This window comes from Benincasa hispida, chromosome 9 (assembly GCF_027475165.1).
Source record: "Benincasa hispida cultivar pf3 chromosome 9, pf3_genome.v1.1, whole genome shotgun sequence".
Taxonomy (NCBI): domain Eukaryota; kingdom Viridiplantae; phylum Streptophyta; class Magnoliopsida; order Cucurbitales; family Cucurbitaceae; genus Benincasa; species Benincasa hispida.
Genome location: NC_143486.1, coordinates 3,933,195 through 3,956,539, shown reverse-complemented (window position 1 = coordinate 3,956,539; position 23,345 = coordinate 3,933,195). Strand labels below are relative to the sequence as shown.

General features: G+C 33.0%; 3 protein-coding genes across 5 annotated transcripts; all 3 read right to left on the bottom strand.

The window, feature by feature from the left end:
* Nucleotides 1-8,130: 8,130 nt before the first annotated feature.
* On the bottom strand, nt 8,131-11,175 carry LOC120086681 (Lung seven transmembrane receptor family protein). 3 transcript variants are annotated; one of them, XR_005484287.2, is made up of 5 exons: nt 10,785-11,174; nt 9,494-10,412; nt 8,917-9,129; nt 8,688-8,824; nt 8,131-8,604 (listed from the first exon to the last, which is right to left on the bottom strand). XR_005484287.2 is itself a non-coding variant. In XM_039043443.2 (5 exons), the coding sequence occupies exons 1-5, from the start codon at nt 11,009-11,011 to the stop codon at nt 8,427-8,429; spliced, it is 1,557 nt and encodes a 518-aa protein (XP_038899371.1). In that variant the 5' UTR covers nt 11,012-11,175; the 3' UTR covers nt 8,131-8,426. The 3 variants fall into 3 exon arrangements, 2 of the variants coding, with proteins under 2 accessions (XP_038899371.1, XP_038899372.1); XM_039043443.2 differs by having other exon boundaries at nt 9,034-9,129; nt 10,785-11,175; XM_039043444.2 differs by having other exon boundaries at nt 9,034-9,129; nt 9,494-10,428.
* Nucleotides 11,176-14,267: 3,092 nt separating this feature from the next.
* LOC120085256 (sm-like protein LSM1B) lies at nt 14,268-17,210 on the bottom strand. The gene is made up of 5 exons (XM_039041158.2): nt 16,573-17,210; nt 15,154-15,222; nt 14,946-15,061; nt 14,784-14,846; nt 14,268-14,562 (listed from the first exon to the last, which is right to left on the bottom strand). The coding sequence occupies exons 1-5, from the start codon at nt 16,631-16,633 to the stop codon at nt 14,485-14,487; spliced, it is 387 nt and encodes a 128-aa protein (XP_038897086.1). The 5' UTR covers nt 16,634-17,210; the 3' UTR covers nt 14,268-14,484.
* Nucleotides 17,211-17,954: 744 nt separating this feature from the next.
* Nucleotides 17,955-21,913, bottom strand: LOC120086805 (protein DEEPER ROOTING 1). The gene is made up of 6 exons (XM_039043596.2): nt 20,216-21,913; nt 20,046-20,118; nt 18,970-19,493; nt 18,685-18,856; nt 18,519-18,583; nt 17,955-18,418 (listed from the first exon to the last, which is right to left on the bottom strand). Exons 1-5 carry the CDS (start codon nt 20,219-20,221, stop codon nt 18,564-18,566), a joined length of 795 nt encoding a protein of 264 aa, XP_038899524.2. The 5' UTR covers nt 20,222-21,913; the 3' UTR covers nt 17,955-18,418; nt 18,519-18,563.
* Between the last annotated feature and the right edge of the window lie 1,432 nt (nt 21,914-23,345).

Sequence of the window (23,345 nt, the reverse complement as noted above, 5' to 3'; positions counted from 1 at the left end):
TCGGGTTATTTGAACACTCTTGATATGGATACGAATTAAATAGGAAATCTGTATACAATATACAAAACAACAAAACGAGTAAAAAAGTTAAAAATGAAAAATATAGATAATAGAATATGGAACTAGACATGGTTTTCTTGAATGGTTATTACCACAATTTCTGCACATGGACCATATGATAAATTAAATAATAGCAGAAGTGATTGAATTTATAAACTAATACCATATTCATAACTTATTGCAAATTAATCAGTCAACTCATTGGAATTTCATCAAAATTTGAGCCCCAGCTGGAAAATAAAAGACCAATTAACGTCGTGATAAAATAAAATAAATTTAATTTTTTTTAACATACCAATTTAATTTAGTTAGCCATTGAAAAAAAAAAGGTTATTGCCAGCTATTTTTTTGTTTATTAAAAAAAAATGTGAAGAGCAATTATTAAAATAAACAAGTTACGTGACGGGAATGATATGCCCTCAAATTAAACTTTCTTATTTCTTTGACATAACATGTTTTAAATCCCTTTATTTTTCTTGAATTTTGAAGGGATTTTTCTTTTTTCAAAATTCCAAAATATATCTTTCAATCATTTTCTGACTTTTATAGAAATAACCAAATGAACTTAAACGATTTTAAATGGTCACAATTTCTTATTTCAAATTACCAAAAAAGGAAATACTCATCTCTATTTATCCGAGGTCTAAAGAGATATTCCAGTTAAAGATTCATTCATCAATTATTTCGGACTTAAGTGATATGATGTATATAATTTTGACTAAGAGATCATATGTTCAAATTGTCTACCCACAAACTAGTGGTAGATCCAGAAATTTTGTTGACGGAAGGTTTTATATAATTTCATAAAAATAAATGTCTAAAAGGGTTTGAAGGATAGATATGACTAGCTAGTGGTTTTGATACGGTGACAATTTATATATATATAAAGATTATAAAGCTAGGGTACTCAAATCCCTTGGACCCATGCTAAATCCGCCCCGCCAATAACTCATCAAATGAAAATAACTTATAAATTTGAAAGTAAAAAAATGAGATTTATGTCAAAAATTAAAAACCAAAAGAAAAAAAGTCATAAATATTAGGGGTGTTCATGGGTTGGGTTGGGTTGAAAGGTTTTTTAGACCCAACCCAATTGTTCGGGTTGTAATTTTTTTAAACCCAAATAACCCTTATTAAAAAATGAACCCAACCCAACCCAACCATGAAATATTTGAGTTGGGTTGGTTCGGGTTAATCGAGTCATTTATTTAAAGTATTGTTCTAAAAAGAAGCAAAACGTAAATATGTAAAAATCTAATTTAATTATTTTCATATATTGAATTAAGATTAACAACTCAATTTCAATTTATAGTGAAAATTTTCTTTCTAAAGTGCAAATAAACTATTTTAATAGTTGTTGAAAAATAAATTATTCAAAAAATATAGAAAGTAAATAAAACTAAAATCAATATATGTATAAATAATTCTGTTATAAGTAATAAAAAAATATATATTTTAAAGTTAATAATAAATTTGGGTTGGTTTGGGTTATATTAGATGAACCATGAACCAACCCTACCCCTAAAATTTTCATTTATTTGAACCCAACCCAACTCAAATGAGTTGATAACCTAACCCAAACCGCACGGGTTGGATTGAGTTGATCAATTTTTTTGGGTCATCGAGTTTTTTGAACACCCCTAATAAATATACACTTTTTTTTTTCTCACTAACTTAACTAATAGTTAAATATGTTTTGAACCGGAAAAAATTGTTGAGCAAAGTTACTGTTTTTATTTATATATATATATATATATATATATATATATATAGATATTGAGAATAGTTTATGAACACCTCAATTAATCTTATAGAACCATCCATCGAAATTTATTATGACACTAAAAATTGAATTTATTCTTTTTATTTTATTATTATTATTATTATTATTTTATTGACCGAGAAGCTCGACTACAGGAAATTGGCGGCGAAATTTTGAATTTATCCACAAGAAGGCAGCCACGTAGTTAACACTGAACAGGGAGAGAGGAAAAAGACATTGATTTCAGCCCCCAAACCTTTTATTGAATAATAATAGAGCAAATCCAACCAAGGGCCAAAAGGAGTAATTTCCTTGGCTATTATTTGGTGAACGAAATTGAAAGCTACAATGATGTCTACCTCTAGAGAAATAATATTTTTCATATTTTTTAAAAGAACCCATTAATAGAGAAATATAATACAAGAGAAATTATAAGGAAACTAATTGCAAAAGGAAACGAGTTCTAAAGAAATAATTAAGAGATAAATGATTAATATCCAAATATAATTGTGTTATATATAAATCTATATATAATAATCTTTACAATCGACAAGTGGTTCACTAATAATGTGTTAGCTACGTTTATGAGACCGAAGGAGAACAATTTTATAAAAAAGAATATTACAAAACATACATAATCTACCGAATGAGTAATGCCGGTAGAGTTAGAGTGTTTATATAGTGTATTTCTCTAAATCCAAAGCGAAAAAGGAAAAGAATTAAATAAATAATTAAACATCTCTTAAACCAAGTCTGATTAGGATTCGAAATATTCTAACAAATCTCCACCTTAACTTGAAATCTCATAAACCAATTTTGATTAGAATTCAAGACATTCCAACAAATCTCCACCTTAACTTGAATTCTTTCACATATAACAGATGCACCAAATGTAATATAAAACACGTTGTCAAATATACTCAGACTTTTTCCTCGTGCCTCAAAGTGTTCCACAAAAAACCATTAAGCAAGTCCAAACAATGATGTACCAGAAACTGAAGCGAACTTCTAAATCAAATCATAACAAATCTAGGTTGAAAACAAAGACCCATGAAAGAGAGACCTTCTGGGCTAGAAACAAAACCCATGAAGAACTAAAACAAACTTCTGGACTAGAAACAAAGATCATCATAGAGAGATCTAAAACAGAATCCACAAACGATTAATTTAAAAACGGAACAAAGATCCATAAAAGTCTATTTGTGCAAAAGTGGATTTGCCATATTTGCAAATAAACCAAATTGGACAAAAACAAATCAAATTAGACCAAACCAAAACCAAAGTAGTCTTATAGAACCGAACTGGATTAGACTAACCGAACCAGACCAAATAAAAAATAAACATTTTTTTAACAGAATTGGACCAAGCCGGTTGAGTCAAAACTGAACCAAATTATGGAATCGAGACAATTTATTTGAACCAAAATGAATTGAGTTAACCACTTTAGATCCACCTTCATTCCCCTTCTTCGTATGAGGCTCACGGTAAGGGGTAGGCAACAGATGGTTTGGTTGTAGCCCCAACAAAGAAGACGGGATTTGAGGCGTTGAACTACAAACAATGTTGACAAATACAAACGTTGAGCATATTGGAAAAAACCAAACACAGACCCACTAAACCATGGATGGGCAGGTCTAATTCTTAGATATGTGCAAAACCACATATGAATCACAAACAACACAATTCACAAACGACGGCTGCGAACCACAAACAACAAACATGAACAGCGATTGAGAGCCACGAATGGCGTTGGCGAACACCCACGACAGACTCCAAATAGAAAATAGACGCCCAATGTCACAATTTCCCTTTCGGAAGCTTCATTTAACGATTGTGTGGCACTTGTTCCCGTTCAAGAACAAGTCAGCCAATTCGAATTCAGATCACCGATGGCACACCGAGTGCCTTTCACAACCTCCACTTCCGTTTTGGAGAAGACGGTTTCAGAAAACAAGTTTAGAGGAAAAGGTTTCCACAAACATTTGAAAACATGATTTGACCAAAGAAAAATTGTAGTAGGCTAGAAAACAATAAGCAACAACAATGACTTTATAACATACCACTTCGGGTATGAAGATATGATGAGTAATCTTACCACCATATAGTGCATTCTGAACAAGAAGACATTCGCCACCATTGCATATAGAAACGAGGAGCGGTCATATATAAAGAAAAGTACAAAAAAAGTAAACTAATTAGTAAAATGAAATACATAGGATGAAAGTATGGTAAAAAGAGGTGGAGGCAAACATGCGGCCATGGGCAACACGTCCTGGACAAGCATGACCGTGACATTCTTCCAATTGGTTGATGTCCTTGTCAACCGACTCTGCTCGAACTCAACAAATTGTTGAGCAGTTGCTTTAAGGTCTTTTGTGCGCTCCAGACAAACTTCTATGCCTTGGAGGCTTTTCCACCTCTCCAGGGACTCTTCCAAACCTTATCATGGTCATCTAACTCTGTTGCTTCTTGCAGCAAGTCTCTCATTGACTTCTTCCTCTGTCGTTCTCTTCGTCGTGGCAAGTGGACATGTCACAACACTACATCGCTCATCAGCATGGTCGGGGTGATAAGGCTTTAATCTACTTACATGGATGACAGGATGAATCTCCAACCACGACCGTAATTGCACCCGATAATAGGCTTTCCCAACCTTTTCAATGACTTCCACCAGTCCTTCACATCTGCTTGCGACAACGTTCTCTTTGGCGTTGTAATCGAAACTGTTCTAGGCGCAATCTTACTCGAACTTTGTCCCCTGGTAAGAACTCTCAGTGTCTTTGCTTCCTTTTTCTCCTCTTTGAAGGTAAGGACTTGTGTAAGCTGTTCGAATCGACAACGCGACAGTTTTTCAAGACACCCTGAATGTCTCGAGGGACTTCCCTTTCATGATTTCAACTAACTCGTGGGTAAGGTCCCTCTCTAACTAGAGGGTTGAGATCATCTTTATCCCATTCGGATTTTTAATCCCAACATGCACAATGGTGAGCGTAGACCGTGTGATCACTAAGCATTTGATGATGGGTATCGGTTTTACCTTGTTCTCGAGCAAGAATTTCATCCACAACACCACGTCAAAGTCGTCCATTTTAACAATCATGAAAGGTCACTCCAATTCCCCAACTTTACAATTGTTTTCTTTACCATTCCTGTAATATGCAATGTCGCAGAGTTCACTGCTTTCATTTTTCTTACACCTCCTTCCCAATGGAGATTCAATCGTCTGGCTTTTGTTTCAGATATAAAATTATAAGTGGCTCCAGAGTCGACCATAGTACTCTTGGCCGATCTATGGTTGACCCAAGCATCTACGTACATCAATCCACCTTTTTGGGGTTCTTTTGTTTCTCCCATATTCCTCTGGAGGGCAACTAAGAATATTAGGGCTCTAATTCGTGGGGTTTCATCTTCCCTACTTGTATATTCTCGTCCTCTATCTGAACAACTTTGCCTTTCGAGTCTGAGGCTTGAAAGCAATAAAAGTTGCTCGTTTCGGACACTAGCTTGCCTTGTGTTGCCCCTTGCATATATAACAGAATGGGGGCCGATAAAAATAATGTTGATTTGGCCCTCGCCACGTATTTCCAATCATTGGTTGAAGTGGTTTGCCATCCCCACTAGTGTCTTTGCCTCCCTCACTATTTCTCGATGGGCTTGAATAGTTGCTCTTACTCCCTTTAGTTGGGGATCTCGAGTGTTGTTTCATCTTTTGAGATTTATCAGTTAAGTTGAACAATCGTTCGACTGCTGTGTATGCGGCTGGGAGATCCTGTATTCTTTATTCATATAATTTTGTTTTTGCCCACGGTTCAAGATTTTCTACAAAATAGAAAACTTTGTCTTTTTCGAACATATCCTATATGTCCAACATCAACTTAGAAAATTGTTTCACATAGTCCCTAATAGTACCAGTATGTTTCAATTCTTGTAGCTTATGTCTTATCAAAATTTCAACATTTTCCGGAAAGAACTGAGAACGCAATTCCTATTTCAGTCTCTCCCATGTGTCGATGGTGCATCGACCCTCTTGGATGTCCAGGAAATGTGACCTCCACCATAATTTGGCACCGACCCTCTTGCATCGTCACCAAAGTGATATTTGACTCTTCAGTAGCTACGTTCATAGCTCTGAAATATTGCTTCATATCAAAGATAAAATTTTCTAGCTCTTTCGCGTCACGAGCCCCACAAAAGGGCTTAGGCTCGGGTAATACTCCGTTGAATTGGATTGCGCCCCCAGCTAGGATCTGATTTCCCATCGCTCTTATGGTGAGGTTAACTCTTGCACTGATGTCCACGATCTATTCTCGGACGACATCGAGAGTGGCTTGAAAGTCTTTGGATAACTCAGTCACCATCTGAATTATCGCTTTCTACGAGCTATTTAGTTTTTCAACACGCTCTTCCATTGAGGCAATAAAGCCCAACAAGCCTTCCCCACGCTCGAAATTAAATTCTCATAGCTTTTGCTTCTAGGGTCTCAACCCTTGTTAACAATTCCTTGACGGGCAGGTCCAAGTGGCCAGCCACCGCGTCGATTTCATTAGCCTTGTCAGAGACTTCTTGTAACCGAGTTTCTAGGAACCAAACCTGATAAGGGACTTCTATCAGATAGAGCATTTGCTCTTCTATCTCGACCAATTGGTCAACATGGGACTTGCTCAACTGTTTCGTAGCAGACATGATCACAACTTCTCAACTTCACGAGCCGACTTGGATCTAATACCAACTGTCACAATCGCCCTTTCGAAAGCTTCACTTAGCGATTGTGTGCCCCTTGTTCTCGCTCAAGAATAGGTCAGCCAATTCGAATTCGGATCGCCAATGGCACATCGAGTGCCTCTCACAACCTCGACCCCCATTTCGGAGAAAACGATTTTAGAAAACAAATTTAGAGGAAAAAGTTTTCACAAACGTTTGAAAGCATGATTTGATCCAAGAAAGATTGTACTAGGCTAGAAAGCAATAAGCATCAACGAATTTATAGCATACCACTCAGAGTATGAGGATATGATGATTAGTCTTACTCCCGTATAGTGCATTTTGAATAAAAAGACATTTGCCACCCTTGCATATGAAAACGGACGAGCGGTCATACATAGAAAGTAAACTAACTAGCAAAATGAAATACATAGGATGAAAGCATGGTAAAAAGAGGTGGAGGCGGATATGCGGCCATGAGCAACACGTCTTGGGCAAGCATGAGCGTGACACCCAACAGTTGCGAACCACGGGCAGTGAACACGTATGTGCGATTGAAAAACCCATGAACATAATCAAAGGTTGAAACCCACGATGAAAATATACCGGAGTAGGGCTAGTCGTGGCTAGGTGTATCTGGGCAGAATTTTAACGAGGGCAGATTGAGAGAGGCATACTGAGGAACCCACAAGTGATGCGAATCTGGGGTAGTTGATCGTCGACTGACTGGTGCCAATCTTGGTTGTGGGTAACCCACGAACAGTTTTGATATACAACATCCACAACCTAAAGCAATTAGTGTCGTTAGTGCATATGACCAAGAAAGACTTAGAAATGTTTCACAAATTGTTGTGGCTGGTTGGGCCGATTCAATGGCCCTATACGAATTAGCAAGAAGGCAGATGGCATCAAGTCTAGTACAACGAAGCCCACAACCCTTGCTACTTCAGTAGGGATCATATCTAGACCTGTCACAGACCAAAATTGTTCCTCTCGATGAATTTGTCGATTTTTACGTTCACGCCGGACATCTTTAATTGTCGAACAAATGCAAAATTTCAAAACCCAAACGATTATGCTCTAATACCAGTTTGTTACAAAATCGACAATTAAAGAATAAAAAAAAACATAAAAGAATAGAGAAGATCAACACATATTTACATGAGTCACTAACAGTGTGTTAACCACTACGCCCACAAGGCAGACGGAGAACAATTTTATTAAAGAAAATGTTACAAAAAATACATAATCTATAGAATAAACAATGCTCTATAGGGTTAAAGAGTTTATATAGTACACTTCTCCGAACCCAAGGCGATGAAGGAAAAGAGTTAAATAAATAATTAAATATCTCCTAAACCAAGTCTGATTAGGATTAAGGCATAATATATATATATATATAACCTGAATTTCAAGGGTTGGGTTGGAGACTCAGTTCGTGTCTCGAATAGCCAACCCCGACCAACCCAAATTTTCGGATGGGTACAAAAACCCTCCAACCCAACTCAACCGTGGACATCCCTATTGCTGACATTCTCAATAGAACTAGAAAAGTATTCTATAGAAACAGGATGTATCATATCATATTGGAAGATTTTGGCAGGTGGTTGAGGTATTAAATATCAAAATCATATCAAAATCAGGCACAGTTACAAGAATGATTATTGTGGAACAAATGATAAAAACTACATGAGAGGGAACTACAACACTCTAGTCTACTATTACATCAGGCTATTAGGAAGAACAACCCAAAAGAGCAAAAATGAAATAGCTGTCTTTACTTTTAATAGTATTTTTGCCCGTGGAAATTAGACTACCAGAATTTCCCAGGAAATAGAGCTAACGAAGTAAATGAACTTATGGCTATTTATGGTACCAAAAAGTAGGACCTGTAATTCCAATTTTACTCTGTTTTATCTTCTTCTAAATCGCCAGCTGGATTGTCGCTTCCACGCAGCGGTTTTATGTCTGGTACACTCCGAACGTCCTTTGAAGGTGAGGAAATCGGAGATGGTCTTATGAGTGTAAGATTTGTATCATCCTTGTCAAACTCTTCGTGTGCGTCCTCAGAGTATGCATACCTGAGAAAAATAGATGATGAAGCAATGTACAACAGTAAGAGGCAGCGGGAAGAAAAACCGAGAAACCGAGTGTTGAAACATACCGCATTGAGTTTTGAGAGGGAGCCCAGAGAGCACAAATAACACACAGTAGAGAAAATGATAAGACTTGCCAGAAGGCAGGGATAATCCACGCATTTTGCCACTGCTCATTGTAAATGTCGTTCGATTTGAAATAAAGCTGCAAGATTACATTTGAGAAATTGCAGTCAGCAACAACTGATGATGAGGGTCTGGGACAAAGTAATAAAAAACGACAAGTGACTCTGTTACCATGAACCTGCTGCAGTTTCAAAAAAATGTTCATTTCTTTCCAAAACCTATGCGTCAATGGCCCATGTCTAAACGCGTTTTTACGATAATAGAAACAAGTCTTCATGCACAAATTACCTCATAACACATCCAACCCACAGATACAATAACAGTTACGGCCAATGCATTTGTGAATTTTCTGTAAATGTCCAATTTAGTTGACAATCGTCTAGCCTGTGACATTAGCAATAATGAAGAAAAGCCAATCAGTAGAAGTTATACCACAAAAAATGCAGAAAAAAGTTGCAGCATTAACATAAAACAAAGGTATTGGATAAAATTAGATTCGGGCAGGGATACGAACAAGGAGCAAGCATATTTTAGCAGCAAATAAATCTGCTTCCACTAAATAAATAATTAAATTGGAAGCTCAATTTATAAGACCATGCTTTCCCTGGTACTCTACTAACCTACTCCATCGAATTATAATTTGATTAGAAGAAGATTATTTCACAATATTCTTCAGAAAACAACTTGCCAGGAGGAAATCAATCTAAAATGCAAACAACAAAAACCAGGAGGACAGAAAAACAGATACCTGAAGCTTGCTTAAAGTTGCAGAGAGGGAGGTAAATATCCAAAGAATGAAGAAAGCATCCAAGATTGCCACAGGTAGTACCAAGAAAAGTCTTGCTTTTCCTGAAAGATCACTTACAGCACCCACATTCTCAACCAATTCAAGAACTTCAGATGCCAGAAAGAAGGTTAATCCAAGCATGAGAACCTTTGATGTCAGTCCACCTAGAGTTGGTCTGACAACACCATAACCCATTGAAACCATCAAAATGATCAGACGTGCAATTGTACGTTTAACAACTCCAAAGGTGACAGCCCACATAGTAATCCCTGTTGGTCTAATCCCACTCTGGTTGAATTCAGCATACTCAAAATACCACATAGCCATCTCAAACATCCCCAATGTAATAACAACCGTAATACAATTCTGCAATGGGAAAACCTCTTTCCAGAATCTTGCATACTGTGAGAACCAAAAGATTCCAAGCAACACATAAGCAAAAGACATATACAAATAAAATTTCATCAGGGGTGCCATTCTACCCGGTAAGTATCCAGAAGGGTTTTTCCATATGGTTTTCCCCTCCACGACCACATTTTGAAGCTTTGGATCACAATGGATGAAATACAAATTATACATCCCTGTTTTAGTAATCTGAATTGATTTTGTCGCCAGGGTCGCAACTTGCTCATCTGTGTTGAAAGAGACTCCATAAACTTGAGGCCAACCAGAATTTTTCGACGAAGGCCGGTAAATAACTTCTCCTTCTGAACAAACACCTAGTTTAGCAAGATCTACAGTACAGCATATTGCCCTTTGGCCACCATAGGCCGAACCTCCAACCATCTCTCTATCTTCCACCTCAAACACAATTGCATGCAATGGTCCTGAGCTGAAGTTCGAAAACTCCTCGGGTCTCCGAAATGTAATTTTTTCGAAGCTGGTTTGACAGTACACTATAGAATAAGGTATCTATCACAACAAAGACATAAGAAAAGATATACTAACGCCACAGCAGGCAAACCTCAACCAAGGATAAATAAATCCCAACAAATCTTAACAAGCTATCAAGACTTCCTCAAAGCGTTTACAGGATACCGAAAACCACACATTACAGAATTCATACATGTCAGCGAAGATGGAAACCAAAATAAGACTAAATTGCAAAACAATAGGCACTAAACGAGAAACCCAATTCCGAAATTAACTCGTAATTTCCAACATTGATCGAAATAAAAGCAAAAACAATGAACGCCATCCCTAGCGAACAAACAAAAACATCAAAATAACGGAGAATCAGAAAAACACATACCGAATATAGGATTCGCGATTGGAAGAAGAATCCACATCGCCATCATTGGGGTCAACCATGGAGGAGCGAATTCCCTCGCTACCTCCATGAACGACAAACGCATTGCCTTTGTTAATGAATTTCTCAGCAGAATAGTGGTGAACTGAAGCGTGAATGCAAAGAGAGGAAAAACATAGTAGTAGAATGAAGGAAAGCAGTAGGTGATTAGAACAACAAGAAAAAGACATGGATTTTCAGTCCGAGATTCCAAGAAATGGAGCTTGGAACCCTAAATCGGAAGAGAGAAGAAGATTGGCAGCAGCAAAGAGCGTGGATCTGCCAAATTCTTGCTTGCTTTGCCAGATCTGTGACTGTGTAAGAAGTTTCAATGCCGAGAGTGTAAATTTTTTTTAATATTAATTTTAATTGAGAATTTAAAATTTTGTGCTGAGAATCAAATTTTGGAAGGGACACGTGTGTGTGTCGCGACCGTTCGATTGGTGTCTCTTTTCCTTTTATGAGCCGTCAGATTTACTACTGGATTTGTCAGGCTGGCTTCACTGTCGGTGTATAACAATAAATAATAATTAAATCAGAATCTGCCTATCATAAGAACTTTCTTTTATTTTGATGAGACATGTAATGTTGATAATTTAATTCTTATCCTACTTTTCCTCCAAAAACAAAAAAAAAAACGAAAATAGAAAATTCCTATTTTCGGACAGTTCCGATTCCATGCATTTGAAGCTTTTAATTAAATATATTGAGAGTGAGCAATTTTAATTTCTTACGATCTAAACAAAATTAATTATGGTTGTCTAATTTGTAAAATGAAATGGGATTATCTATTAGACTATTGAGAATTAATTTTTTCTTTTTTCTTTGAGAGTATATAATCAAATAGACATATTTTCAAATTTTTTATATATTATTTTCTTTTTTTAAAAAAAAAGAATTTATAAACATTATTTTTCTATTCACTTTCAAGAAGAAAAGAGATATTTTAAAAATTGGATAAAACAATTATTATTCTCTATGTTTAAAGGTTTGAAGTTTAAAAAAATCAAAATATAACTTAACACCATTTTATTTTTATTTTAGTTTTGAAAACTAAATTTATAAATATTTATTATTTTTAGAAGTTTTTTATTCCGTTTAAAATCCAAGGAGTTTTCACAGTTAAATAAAAAATAATATTTTCTATTTTTAAAATTGGCTAAGAATTCAAATATTTAAGAAAAAGATGAAAATGAAATTGTGTAAAAACAAAAATAATTATAAAACATTCACGAGGTGTTTGGGTCCTCAACTTAAAGTGGGTGCTCCATGTTTGGGACTTCAATAATAATAGTTCCTATTTTCAACAATTATAATTTACAATTAAATATAATATTACTATTTCAAACCTCTCTTTATTACTTTATTAGGTACTTACTATTTCCTTCCCATCTTTTTTTTTACCATGTCTAGTATTTCCTACTCGACTATTATAACCCAAAGATTAATAACCAACTCATTTTAATTATAAATATTTGAAAATTAAGTAATTTATAATTAAAATTATTATTGATTCTTAATTAATTAAAATCAACCAATTAATATATTAAATAAATATCATATTAATTATAATCTAATACTCAATCATTTGAGTTATTTTCAAATATAGAAAAATAAACTAAAATGTTTACAAATATAACAAAACTTTATTGTCTATCTGCGATAAACCGCGATAGACTACTATATACATCTATCTATGTTATAATAGACAAAAGACCATAGTCGTAGATAGAGTGTGATATTTTGCTATTATTTGTGAATATTTTCAACAGCTTTGTCATTTAAAATAATTTTCCTAATCATTTCTATAATAAATAAATTCAACATTAGTAATTTTAGTTTTAATTAAATAATATAATAAAATTTATTTTAATAAATAACATATTATATAGAAAGTGAAAAACGAGATAAAAATATGATATATTAATAAAGAATACTAAAAAAAAATTTATAGGTTTATTATGAAAGATCAAATTAAAATTAATCCCAATAAATAATTATTTGATTATAAAAAGTTAATTATAATTACTGACAATAAATTTTTGTACCAACTAAATTTAAGTAAGTCTAATTTACTAATTAAATATATCTAAGATATTGTTAGCTAATTAATTGATTGTTTATGTAAAAAAAAAGTAATTGCATTTAATAAATTTTTATTGTAAAAATAAGTTAGATAAATATTTTAATAATTATCATTGATTTGTTAAAATAAATATTTATATTAATTTTTAAAAATTAATATAAATTAAATAAATAAATAACTATATTTAAAATGAAATTATATAAAAAAAATTAAAAAAAAACAGATAGAAAATGGAATAGAGAGAACCATAATTTTAAAAGAAAATAAAAAGTGCTTGTTTATAGAAAAATGAGAATGTCAGGGAATATAGCTTATTCTATGCATGTATCAATTCTCATACAGAAGATCTTCCAATCAAATGACCCCTAAGGTCATAACATAAGTTTTATACTATTTGAGCCCGATTGAGAATTTATAATTGAAATATTTTTTTAAAAAAAAGAAATTAAATAAACATCGTTGTCATTTTTTTTTTGTTTTTCCGAAAAATTGTTGAGACATTGCCTGGGTCATTTTATTTCAATGTATAGCGATAGTTCGGATCAAACAAGTGAATAAATAAATAACGAGAATAATTACTCAACTATTATGTATTTTTAATACATAAAAAGACCTAACAACTAAAACTTTCGAATTAACCTTTAAAACATAATAAAAATTAAATTACAAAATTTGTACTTATTTGTCACTATATATCTATCAACATAAAAGGTAAATAAATCTTTGACGGTTAGAAGTTTGAACCACACTCGCAAGAAAAAGCTTTGAGCAAGCTAGGAATGCTATCAGGAGAAAGAGATGAAAGATATTTCTTATCGAACCCACCCAAAGATGTAGAGGTCCCAACATGTTGAACTCACACATTCAAACATGCAACATCTAAGGCTCAAATCTGAGATCAAAGTTTTTAGGTTCATAAAGTTGAAAGCTTTGTACATGTTAAACTCCCTCAAGGCCCAAAGGTTCGAACTTCCGACATCTAAGGTTCAATCATTCTACTCACTCAAAAGTTGAAAGCTTCTTACGTGTTAAACCCACTCAAGGCTTAAACATACGACATCTAAAACTCAAATATTTTGATAGATATCAAATAGTCCTAAAAGGTCTGCACATTTTAAACTCACTCAAAGTTCGAAGGTTCGAACATACGACATCAAAGGTACAAATACCTTATAGACATCAAAGAGAACCCAAATTTGGCTCAAGAAATTTTATACGACATCAATAAATTTAATAATACTTTCTAAGTTCTCAATAAGGAAGCACCCACCCGTCACTCAAAAGAAAAGAGAACCCAAATTTGGCTAGCCTTAATAAGAAGGCTTTAAGTTAAAAGAGATCATGATCTGGTGGGTGGGGGATTAAGAGGAAAGAGTTTTTATTTATCGAATAAAATATTACACGAGAAATTGAAGGTCAACAACATAATGTTAAGATTCTAGTGGCCAAAAAAATACTCTGAATTGTCCATACACAACCAGTATGTGAGCAGATTGACTTACTGGGCAATGAGCAAGCGGCTGGAGAAGAACTTGCAAACAAGAAAGCTAACAAATCCAAGATTTTGAAACACAGCTATTAATCCAGATCAAGGAATTCCAGTCTTTTCCTAATTGTACCTTTAAGATCTGTAGCTTCTCTCTCTGCTTTTTGAGCCTGTAATAATAGATTCTAGTTTGTAAATACCAAGAAATTTTATCGGCAACTACAGAAGCAAAAAGGTGCATGCTAGTTTCTACAAATATTACCAAGCCACAGAAGACTAACTGCAGACATAAGCAAAATCTAAATCTACTATGTGTTTTCTCCATTGATGTAAAGCCAAAGGAAGAGTCTAGAGAAAGATTTAAGAAAATAGAAGAGTCAATATCACTTACCCTTTTAATCTCCACAGCAGAAACATGAGTCATGTGTGGAGGGAGCTCCTCCTTCTCCAAATCCTATCAAGTCCAAAAGAAAGTTTTTAAGAGGTGGGAGGGGGTTGGATGGCTGAAAGACAAATAATAAAGGAAACCAAGAAAATCTACAATTTCTCTTACCAGCTCGCCAAGTAAAACAACGTTTTCCCCTCGAATTACATAGAGACCTAAAGGAATATCACTGTAAAGATCACCAACGATCACCCTTTCGCAGGATCCTTCAAGAACAGCATTAGCTGAATAGAAACAATTAATTAGTTCTTCAAGCTCCAGGCAAATGTTAACAGGATAAAATACAAAACCATATAAAAGTGCAAGAAGAATATACCAAATTGATCAAATGAACGGAGTATCCCTAATAGCTTCCGACCATCTCGAAGTAGTACAAGAACCTTCTCTATAGATTGAAATTATCATTAGAACAGCAACTCTACAAATATAAGAAAACAAAATACAGATGTATGATTTAGCTAAATAATTGGCAACTATATCTAGGATGATGAAATTCCTAAATCGTCATGCCATGAGTTGCAACACTGACTTTCTCAAACCTTTTCCATATAATTTAAAGAATGCAAACATGCTGAAATTTCTAAATGATATGGTTTAGGTTTTCTGACTTTCTCCAATCATACAATTGGTGCAATGTTAGAAGAACTATAGCAATCTCTTATTCCATTCTCAATTCTTTTACAGAATTCTACAGCAAAACAACCCTTTAGAAGTAGCTGTACAACAGCCTTTCAGCATTTGGTACAGGGAAGAGACCAGTACTGATTGTTAAACTAGCTCTTTACTAAGATATTATCCACGTAATAAGGGCAGCTTATTTTCTATCCTCTAAAATCCTCCCATTTGATCATATCAAATCAAAGTTGAAATGATGATTTTCAAGGCAGAGCTAGATAATTGCATACGGTGATAGGCAAGGTGAAGAGATGAGTCACCTATGCCAACAGTTGACCATGTAAAGCTGTTTCAAAGAGGTGTCACCTTGGTCATATCTTCAATACATTGGTGAAAAAACTAATGTTCATATTTCTTTAAGTACAATATCATGGAGATGTACTCTTCTTATCCATTATCTCTTGGAAAGGAAGAGGGAATGAAAGCCATTCACCAAATAAAAACATACTTGTATTAAATTCTTTTCAAAGTGCACTTAGACTCGAATCTTTGCTAATGTCGCTAGAAAAGAAAAATTGACCCTCATTTATGTATTTCAAGCCAGACTGTATTACAATTTGTTCTCATATGTCTATTATACCCTACTGATTTTAGAAAAACAAGCTTCACATCATTTAGTGACACATTGATGGGCATGACTCAAATCAAGGTAAACAAAAAACTATTCACTTTAATAGTGCTCTCAAAAACTTTGGTTGAATATAAATGTAAAAACAACACTTATACTTCAAAATTTCATAAAGAATTTCATATCAATGACAATCGGTCAACATACAAACCCCTATTATGCTAATCAGCAATGCCTATGCAAGGTTACAACATTACGATTGAAAAACAACAATCAAGTCAGACAGCATTCTCAATCAAATAGTTGCAGTACAGAACAATTTGATAGGAAAACCCAAAGACAATCAAGAGCCAAATATCTATCACAATGTAGCAAAACCCACGAATTCAGTTGCACTAAAATTTCAAAGAAATAGAAAAACGAGTACTGTTTTCTAATTTCCCGTTCTATCTGATAAACAAAACTGAAAGCATTGAAAGAGAAGGAACATACTGTCAAGGTAATTGGCAAGAGAAGTTGAAAGGTAGATATCTTCCGCGCTTGCCCAAGACATTGGCGAACTCCCAACACTTTTCCGGTATATCAAAAATCACCGAAAACTTCTTTCAACTCGAAACAAAAGTAATAGCATTGGCTGCCTAGATTCCGGCCAATCCTCAACCAATCCCTGAAAATCCTTCGGGAATTTCCTAAAAAAAACTATCTTCACGATCCAGAAAGTTCCTCGAAACTGGGAACAAACGATTCAAAGGACGCACTTTCCAGTCTGATTAAGATTAAAAACAAAAAATGCAAACACGAACAAAGCGAATCGAAAAGGGTAAGGAAGCGCTGAGATCCAATTCAAGTCCTACCGTAAAAGTGAAGATGAAATTGAAGAAAAAATTGAAAGGGAAAAAAAAAAAAGTTAGGGCTTCGTCAGATTCAAGCTCGAGCTGCTGTGTGTTGGTCCGGTTTTTGGTTTTCAGTTTGTACTTACAATTTTAGATTCATCTCATACTTCGAATACGTAGGCCTTTATTATTTATTTATTTATTTTAGGAAATTTAAGTAGAAAATTATGAGAGACTTTTTTAGGGTAAAATTAACAATTACGGGGATAGAAAATTTGTTCTCGAATAATTTTGTGTGTTGAATTGTGATTTTTTTCCTCTTTTTAAAGAAACGGGAAATTAATAGATTATGGATACTTTAAATTTAATTTATGTGTTTTTTAATTTGTAAAACTTGAATTTTTTGCAATATAGAAATTTATGCACTAATATTCTAATTTATGATTCATAAGCTAATGCGTTGAATATAAGTTCGACCTCTTAATATTAGATTAAATTAATTTAACCTAAACTATAATTCAAATGTCTTTAATCTTTATCATTTTAAATAAATAATGTTTTTAAAATAATGTTATAGTCATGTTTAATAAATCATATATCTAATTGTAAGAAAAGAAAAAAAATGATGTACCAGACATAAGTATGGCTTAACTATAACGTATTTCTACTTTTGTTAAGAAACTGTAGGTTTAAACTTGGATATAATTTTGTATTAAACAAAAAAAAATTACATCATGTTTCATTAAATGCACAATTACATGTAATTTCTAAATTATCCACGCTCAATAACCTAATAAAAGAAAAAAAGAAAAATACATAGTCTCTCTAAGTTGAGATATATATAGTTATATAAATATATTTAAATTACATTACCAACTTGCACATAACACGGTCGATTAAAATGTTATTATGATTTTTTTAATATAATTGAAGGTAAAGGAATTTGAACCACATGTATATTAACCGAGCATAGGCACCCAATTTTCATCCAAACTCAAGAAAATAAAAAAAAGGAATATTATTGTTTAAATTTCCATTCCCACAACCTAATTTACATCCAACTATTGCACATATAAAGCGACCAAGGTGATGTGAGATCCAAAATCGACCACAATTAGCCAATAAAGCCAAGTGAGTAAAAAGTTGGGAGGAAACAGAGCCCAACAATAATTGTCTTTGGGAATGGCAACTTTATAACAATACAAAATGTTATTTGCCTAAAATATGTTACAAAAGAGAGACTCCAACAACATCGAAGAAGAAGAAGAAGAAGAATTATGAAGTAAAATAAAAGTGAAAAATGCAAAGCCCTCTGTTCATCAAACAATCTCTTTTTGACGATGTTTCATAACATGAGTTGCATTGTTTTCATAAACATACAACCATGAAAAAAATGAAAGAAGAGTAAGCACCGTCAATAAGATATGTATAGTTTTTTCTTTGCTGTGATGAACAACACCTCAACCGTTCGATCCATATCAAAACAAAGGGTGGAGATTGAAAGTCTACAAAAGACATGAAATTTGAAGATCAGTTATTGATGTGTAAGATGATAAACATATGGGAAAAAAAGTGAGGAAAGGAAGGTGTTAGTGTTAGTGTTACCTTCAAATCAGTTAGATGGCAGATTGATTAGAAAAGGAGAGGGAACTATATCTCAAGAACAATATCTGTAATTGTTGAAAAAAATAAAAAAGCTTGTTAGAAAGGAAAAATATGGTGATTTGGAAAAGAATCATGAATTTATGTTCATATAAAGTTAAGAACTTACATTCAGAATCAGTCTTGACCCATTTGGATCCATCTTTAGCATTTTTTTTCTGGTCTTCTTCTCCATCATTTCTGTTTTTTGCTGATTGTTTTTCCTCTATGTACCTCTTCAATGATGAAGATCGAGAGGCGTTTTGTGGGGAGATTTTCTTTTGGAGAATTGTTCTTAAAAGCTGTCATTGTAATGGAAAGGTTATCAGATTTCAAAAGCAGACTTGAATCTTAAGGATTTAATAATGAATATGAACAAAAATATTTTCTTGTATGTATGTATGTATGTATGTACCTTTTCCATTCTGGACTCTTGTAGAGTTTCTCTTAAACTTGGTGGTGGCATAGGAGTGAAGCCAGTTCTACAAACAAACAACTTTTTAAGGAGAAAGGAGATCGATTTCTTCCCGATCGCTTTCTTTTTACTATCGGCGCAAATGTCTTTACATTTACCAATGATAAGACTAATGGTTCTTTCAATATCTTCGTCTTTATCATCTGAATCACTGCAAAGTGGATTGCTAATTCTCCTGTCAACCTCCAAGCTTGAGGGACAGTTGAGAAATCTATCCAATGGAAGATCTGCAACCTGCTTTTCGGCATTCGGTTTTCGAGATAAAAGTTTTGTCAACTCTTTCTGTAGTTTACCAACTTCTTCAGGAGAGAAATCAACTATCTCTTCTGAAGAAGATGGATTCTCCTCCTCTATGTCTTGTCTCTCAGAATCATCTTTAATCTCATTGTTGCCAAAAGTTCCAATTGCAAGCAACCCATGAGGCCAATCACTAAACTCCTCACGAGACTCTTGTTTTTTATGCTCTGCAAAGTTGGAGAAAGAACATATTCAATTTATACACAACCAAGTATCAAGTAACTTCCTTTTTCTCAATGTGATTTTAAATATAAAAGAATTAAGAATATATAATATATTTGGAGTTCTTGGATCTGACTAGTGGTTGATTTGCACCCTTAAACTTCTAATGAAAGTGGACAAAATAGGGAATGTAAAAGTAAAACAATGGAAAATTTTGTATATTTAATATTTATTTTTTTAAAGGGTCGAGGGAACAAGCCAACAAAGCACATGGACCCAAGTTTGCAGGTTGGTGATTCAGGTTACCTTTTTGAATCATGTCCCCGTTTGCATTGGGATCTTGATCCAGCTAACTAAATTTCGGATCCAACCAAAACCATTTCACAGAATCTAATTTCAATAACATTGTCTTTTCTCACCAACCTGATATCTAACTTAGCCCCTTAAGCAATTAATCCATTACAATACAATCTCTGCTTGATTATGAAACAAGATTTAAGATTACAAGTCTTTGATTCTATCCTATCATGGGAAACAGAAGAGAGGAGAAAACTTACGAGAAGTAGAGAGTGTATCTGGGATTTTCTTCTCCTGTTTGCCATTTAGTTTAGTCTGCATCCAGCTGAAGAACTGCATTGAATAAATGAAAAAGTCAAAATCATGCATAAGATGAAGATGAATGCCAAACCAGAAGAAGTGCACAACCAGTTAAGTGAAACAAGCTCACCTTCATCTTCAACCAACGATACAATTTGAAAATGCCAAGAAAAATTGAAGAGGGTGCGAAGAAGAAAGTTATGGGTTATCTACAACACTGAGAAGTTCAGAACCAGATCTTAAAAGCCAAGCGAGTATTGGGATGATCAAAATTAAGTGTAGAATTTTGGCAAGTTTGATGGTGAAGCTTGCTCAGTTGCAGCAAGTTAATATTGGTTCAAGTTCCCAAACAGAGCTCTCCGATCAGTTCCCACTCAAGATCCTCCACTCCTGAAAGTTAATGCTGATTCTTCCTCTTATACAGCTCAAATGCACATACACCACTAGCATGAAAAACATTCTCTAGAAAATTGAATACTTTAATTCCTGTAATTTAATAAGACTACAAAAGGAGGATTCTGCGGGTTCAATTCTGGAACATCCTCTATACAACAGACCGTGTCAAAATTTTGTCCGTCAGATCTTGAGATGCAAATCCTAAGACAACTGCTAAGTAGAAAAGGTGGAGTTGATCCCCATACGTCTTTAATCTAATGGTAATGAGAACTACACGAGGTTGGCTTTCAATATTTAGAGCCATTGTTACACTGAGTCACTCACCCATCATAAATAAATCCAACTATGCAGTTTTGCAAATTCCATCCCCAAAGAAAAAAAAACAATAGGAGATTTTACCGTTGAGTGGTTTACTTAATTTTATTTTCTTTAAGCATTACAATATGTGATAATACAAATTAACACTTATGACTTTTTCCGTGATTATCCCAATGTAATTAGGACATATAGATGGACGGTAAAAAATAGTTGTACTCCAACTAACAGCTAAGTATTACTTTTTTTTTAAACTATAAAAGATTTTAATTCTATATAATTTGTCAGGTTTTTTTTTTTATCACATTGATATAACAATAAGACCAAATGTAAATGGGTTTATTTTATTTTATTTTTTAAAATACAACACCTATGTGATAGGAGATTAAACCTTCGACTTCTAAGAAATAAAGTTATGTTAATTATCGTTGAATTAAACTCATTTTGAAAAATGAAAATGAGATGTCAATCTACAAAACAAGACTATTTATAACATTATAAAAAAATATATTAAAAGTATAACAAATATAACATATATATAGATAGCCAACTCAATCTTTAAAGGAGTGATCCATAACCGATCCAATTAATGAATGAGTTAGACTATACTGAACTAGTCAAATTTTGACTTAGAACTGAATTTAAATCGAAACGATCTAATCGGGATCGAATCTTTAACTTCTTAATGTCAATTAAGTTGAGCTATTTGACCATGAAACTAATATGTTAACCGAATATAAACCATCAAATATATTGTTCCCAATGCATACTTAATTTCAAATAAGCAAGCATAATTATTTTTTTTAAAAAAAAAAACAATAAATAAGAAAGCGTAGTGATTATATAAATAATAATTTAACCTCCCACCCTTGATGCCACTCTTTTTTTTTAGTACTTTTTCTGACACTAAGAACGTAGTTAAACTGGTTTAAGATTTAAATAGAGGTTCAATTATTCTCCTCCCACATTTTGTTGAACAGGGAAAAAAAAACTTTTGATTATTTAAAATTCTCATTAGGAGTATGACATTTTTTTTTATCAAATATAAAAAAATAAAATAAAACTTTGAATTTTAACTAGTGTAATTTAGAATAAATAACATTAAAAAACACCATTGATAAAAAAACTAAAAAACTTGATTATTTAGGGTATATAATTATAACTTTTAAATTGTTAATATATTTCTAAAAAATGTTAGAAAAAATATCAATTTATATCCTTGAACTTTACATATTGTATCAATTTAAACCTTAAACCAATAATTATATCATTTTAAACCCTGAACTTTAAGAATTGTATAACTTAAACTCTGAACTAATAATTGTATTAATTTAAATCCTAAACTTTAGGGCTTGTATCAACTTAAACCCTAAACTAATAATTATATCAATTTAAACCTTAAACTTTTATAAGTATATCAATTTAAACCCTAAACTTTTATAATTGTATCAACTTAAACCCTTCATTATGTTTTATTTGGAACATTTATGAAAGTTCAAGATTTAAGTTAATATTATTTATGAAAGTTCAAAGTTTAAATTGTAAAAATTCATAGTTTAAATTGATATACTTATAAAAGTTCAGTGTTTAAATTGATACAATTATTAGTTTGGGATTTAAATTGATACAAATCCTAAAGTTCAAAATTTAAATTAATACAACCTCCAAAATTTAAAGTTTAAATTGATACAATTCTAAGCTTAGGGTTTAAACTAATACAATTCCTAAAGTTTAAAGATAAAATGATATTTATTTAAAATGTTATTATATTTTTTTTAGTTCCGAGAGATTCAAACTTATGATTTAGCAACATTAAAATTGGAATTATTTCCACTTAAAAAAAGAAGCCCATCGTCAAAGGAAAAGAATTTCTAAGCACAACATTTCTTGTGAAACCATTTTTTTAAAACCCAATTCACAGATAATTTTTTAAAAAAATCTTATTTAAGTAAATTTTAATTTAAAATCATTAAGTTAAACAAAATATATATATATATATAAATTCTAGCACTTGCATATAAAATACTCAGCCAATCGGAATTCGAAGACGTTGGCATCCTTTTCCGAGAAATTGATAATATTACATTCTTGGCCATTTTCCAAAGAAATCCTCAAGAGTCCACATCGTGGCTCATTCAGGAACAATTATAGCAATTTTTTCTGAAAATTGCACGAAGTTGGGACTTCCTCATTTGGAAATACCAAAAAAATTCGAGCCAAGGAAATTCCTCGAAGTAGGGTTCATCTTGAACCATGCATCTTTGAAATTTATTTTATGTGGATCTTCCATTTAGATTCTTATTTTATTTTTCTAATATTGTATTTTCGTAGCACTTTACCATAATTATTTATTTTAATAAAATATGCAAATCTATTCTGAAATAACATTTTAACATATCACATGTGCGAACTTAAAAGGGAAAAAAAAACATATCACATGCGTGGCTTGACTTGTAAATATTTATTGATTAAATGAATGAACAAAAAGATATGCTCATCTCAAATTTCAATAATATAATCAGAAAACTAAGAAATGATCTTTTCAGAGA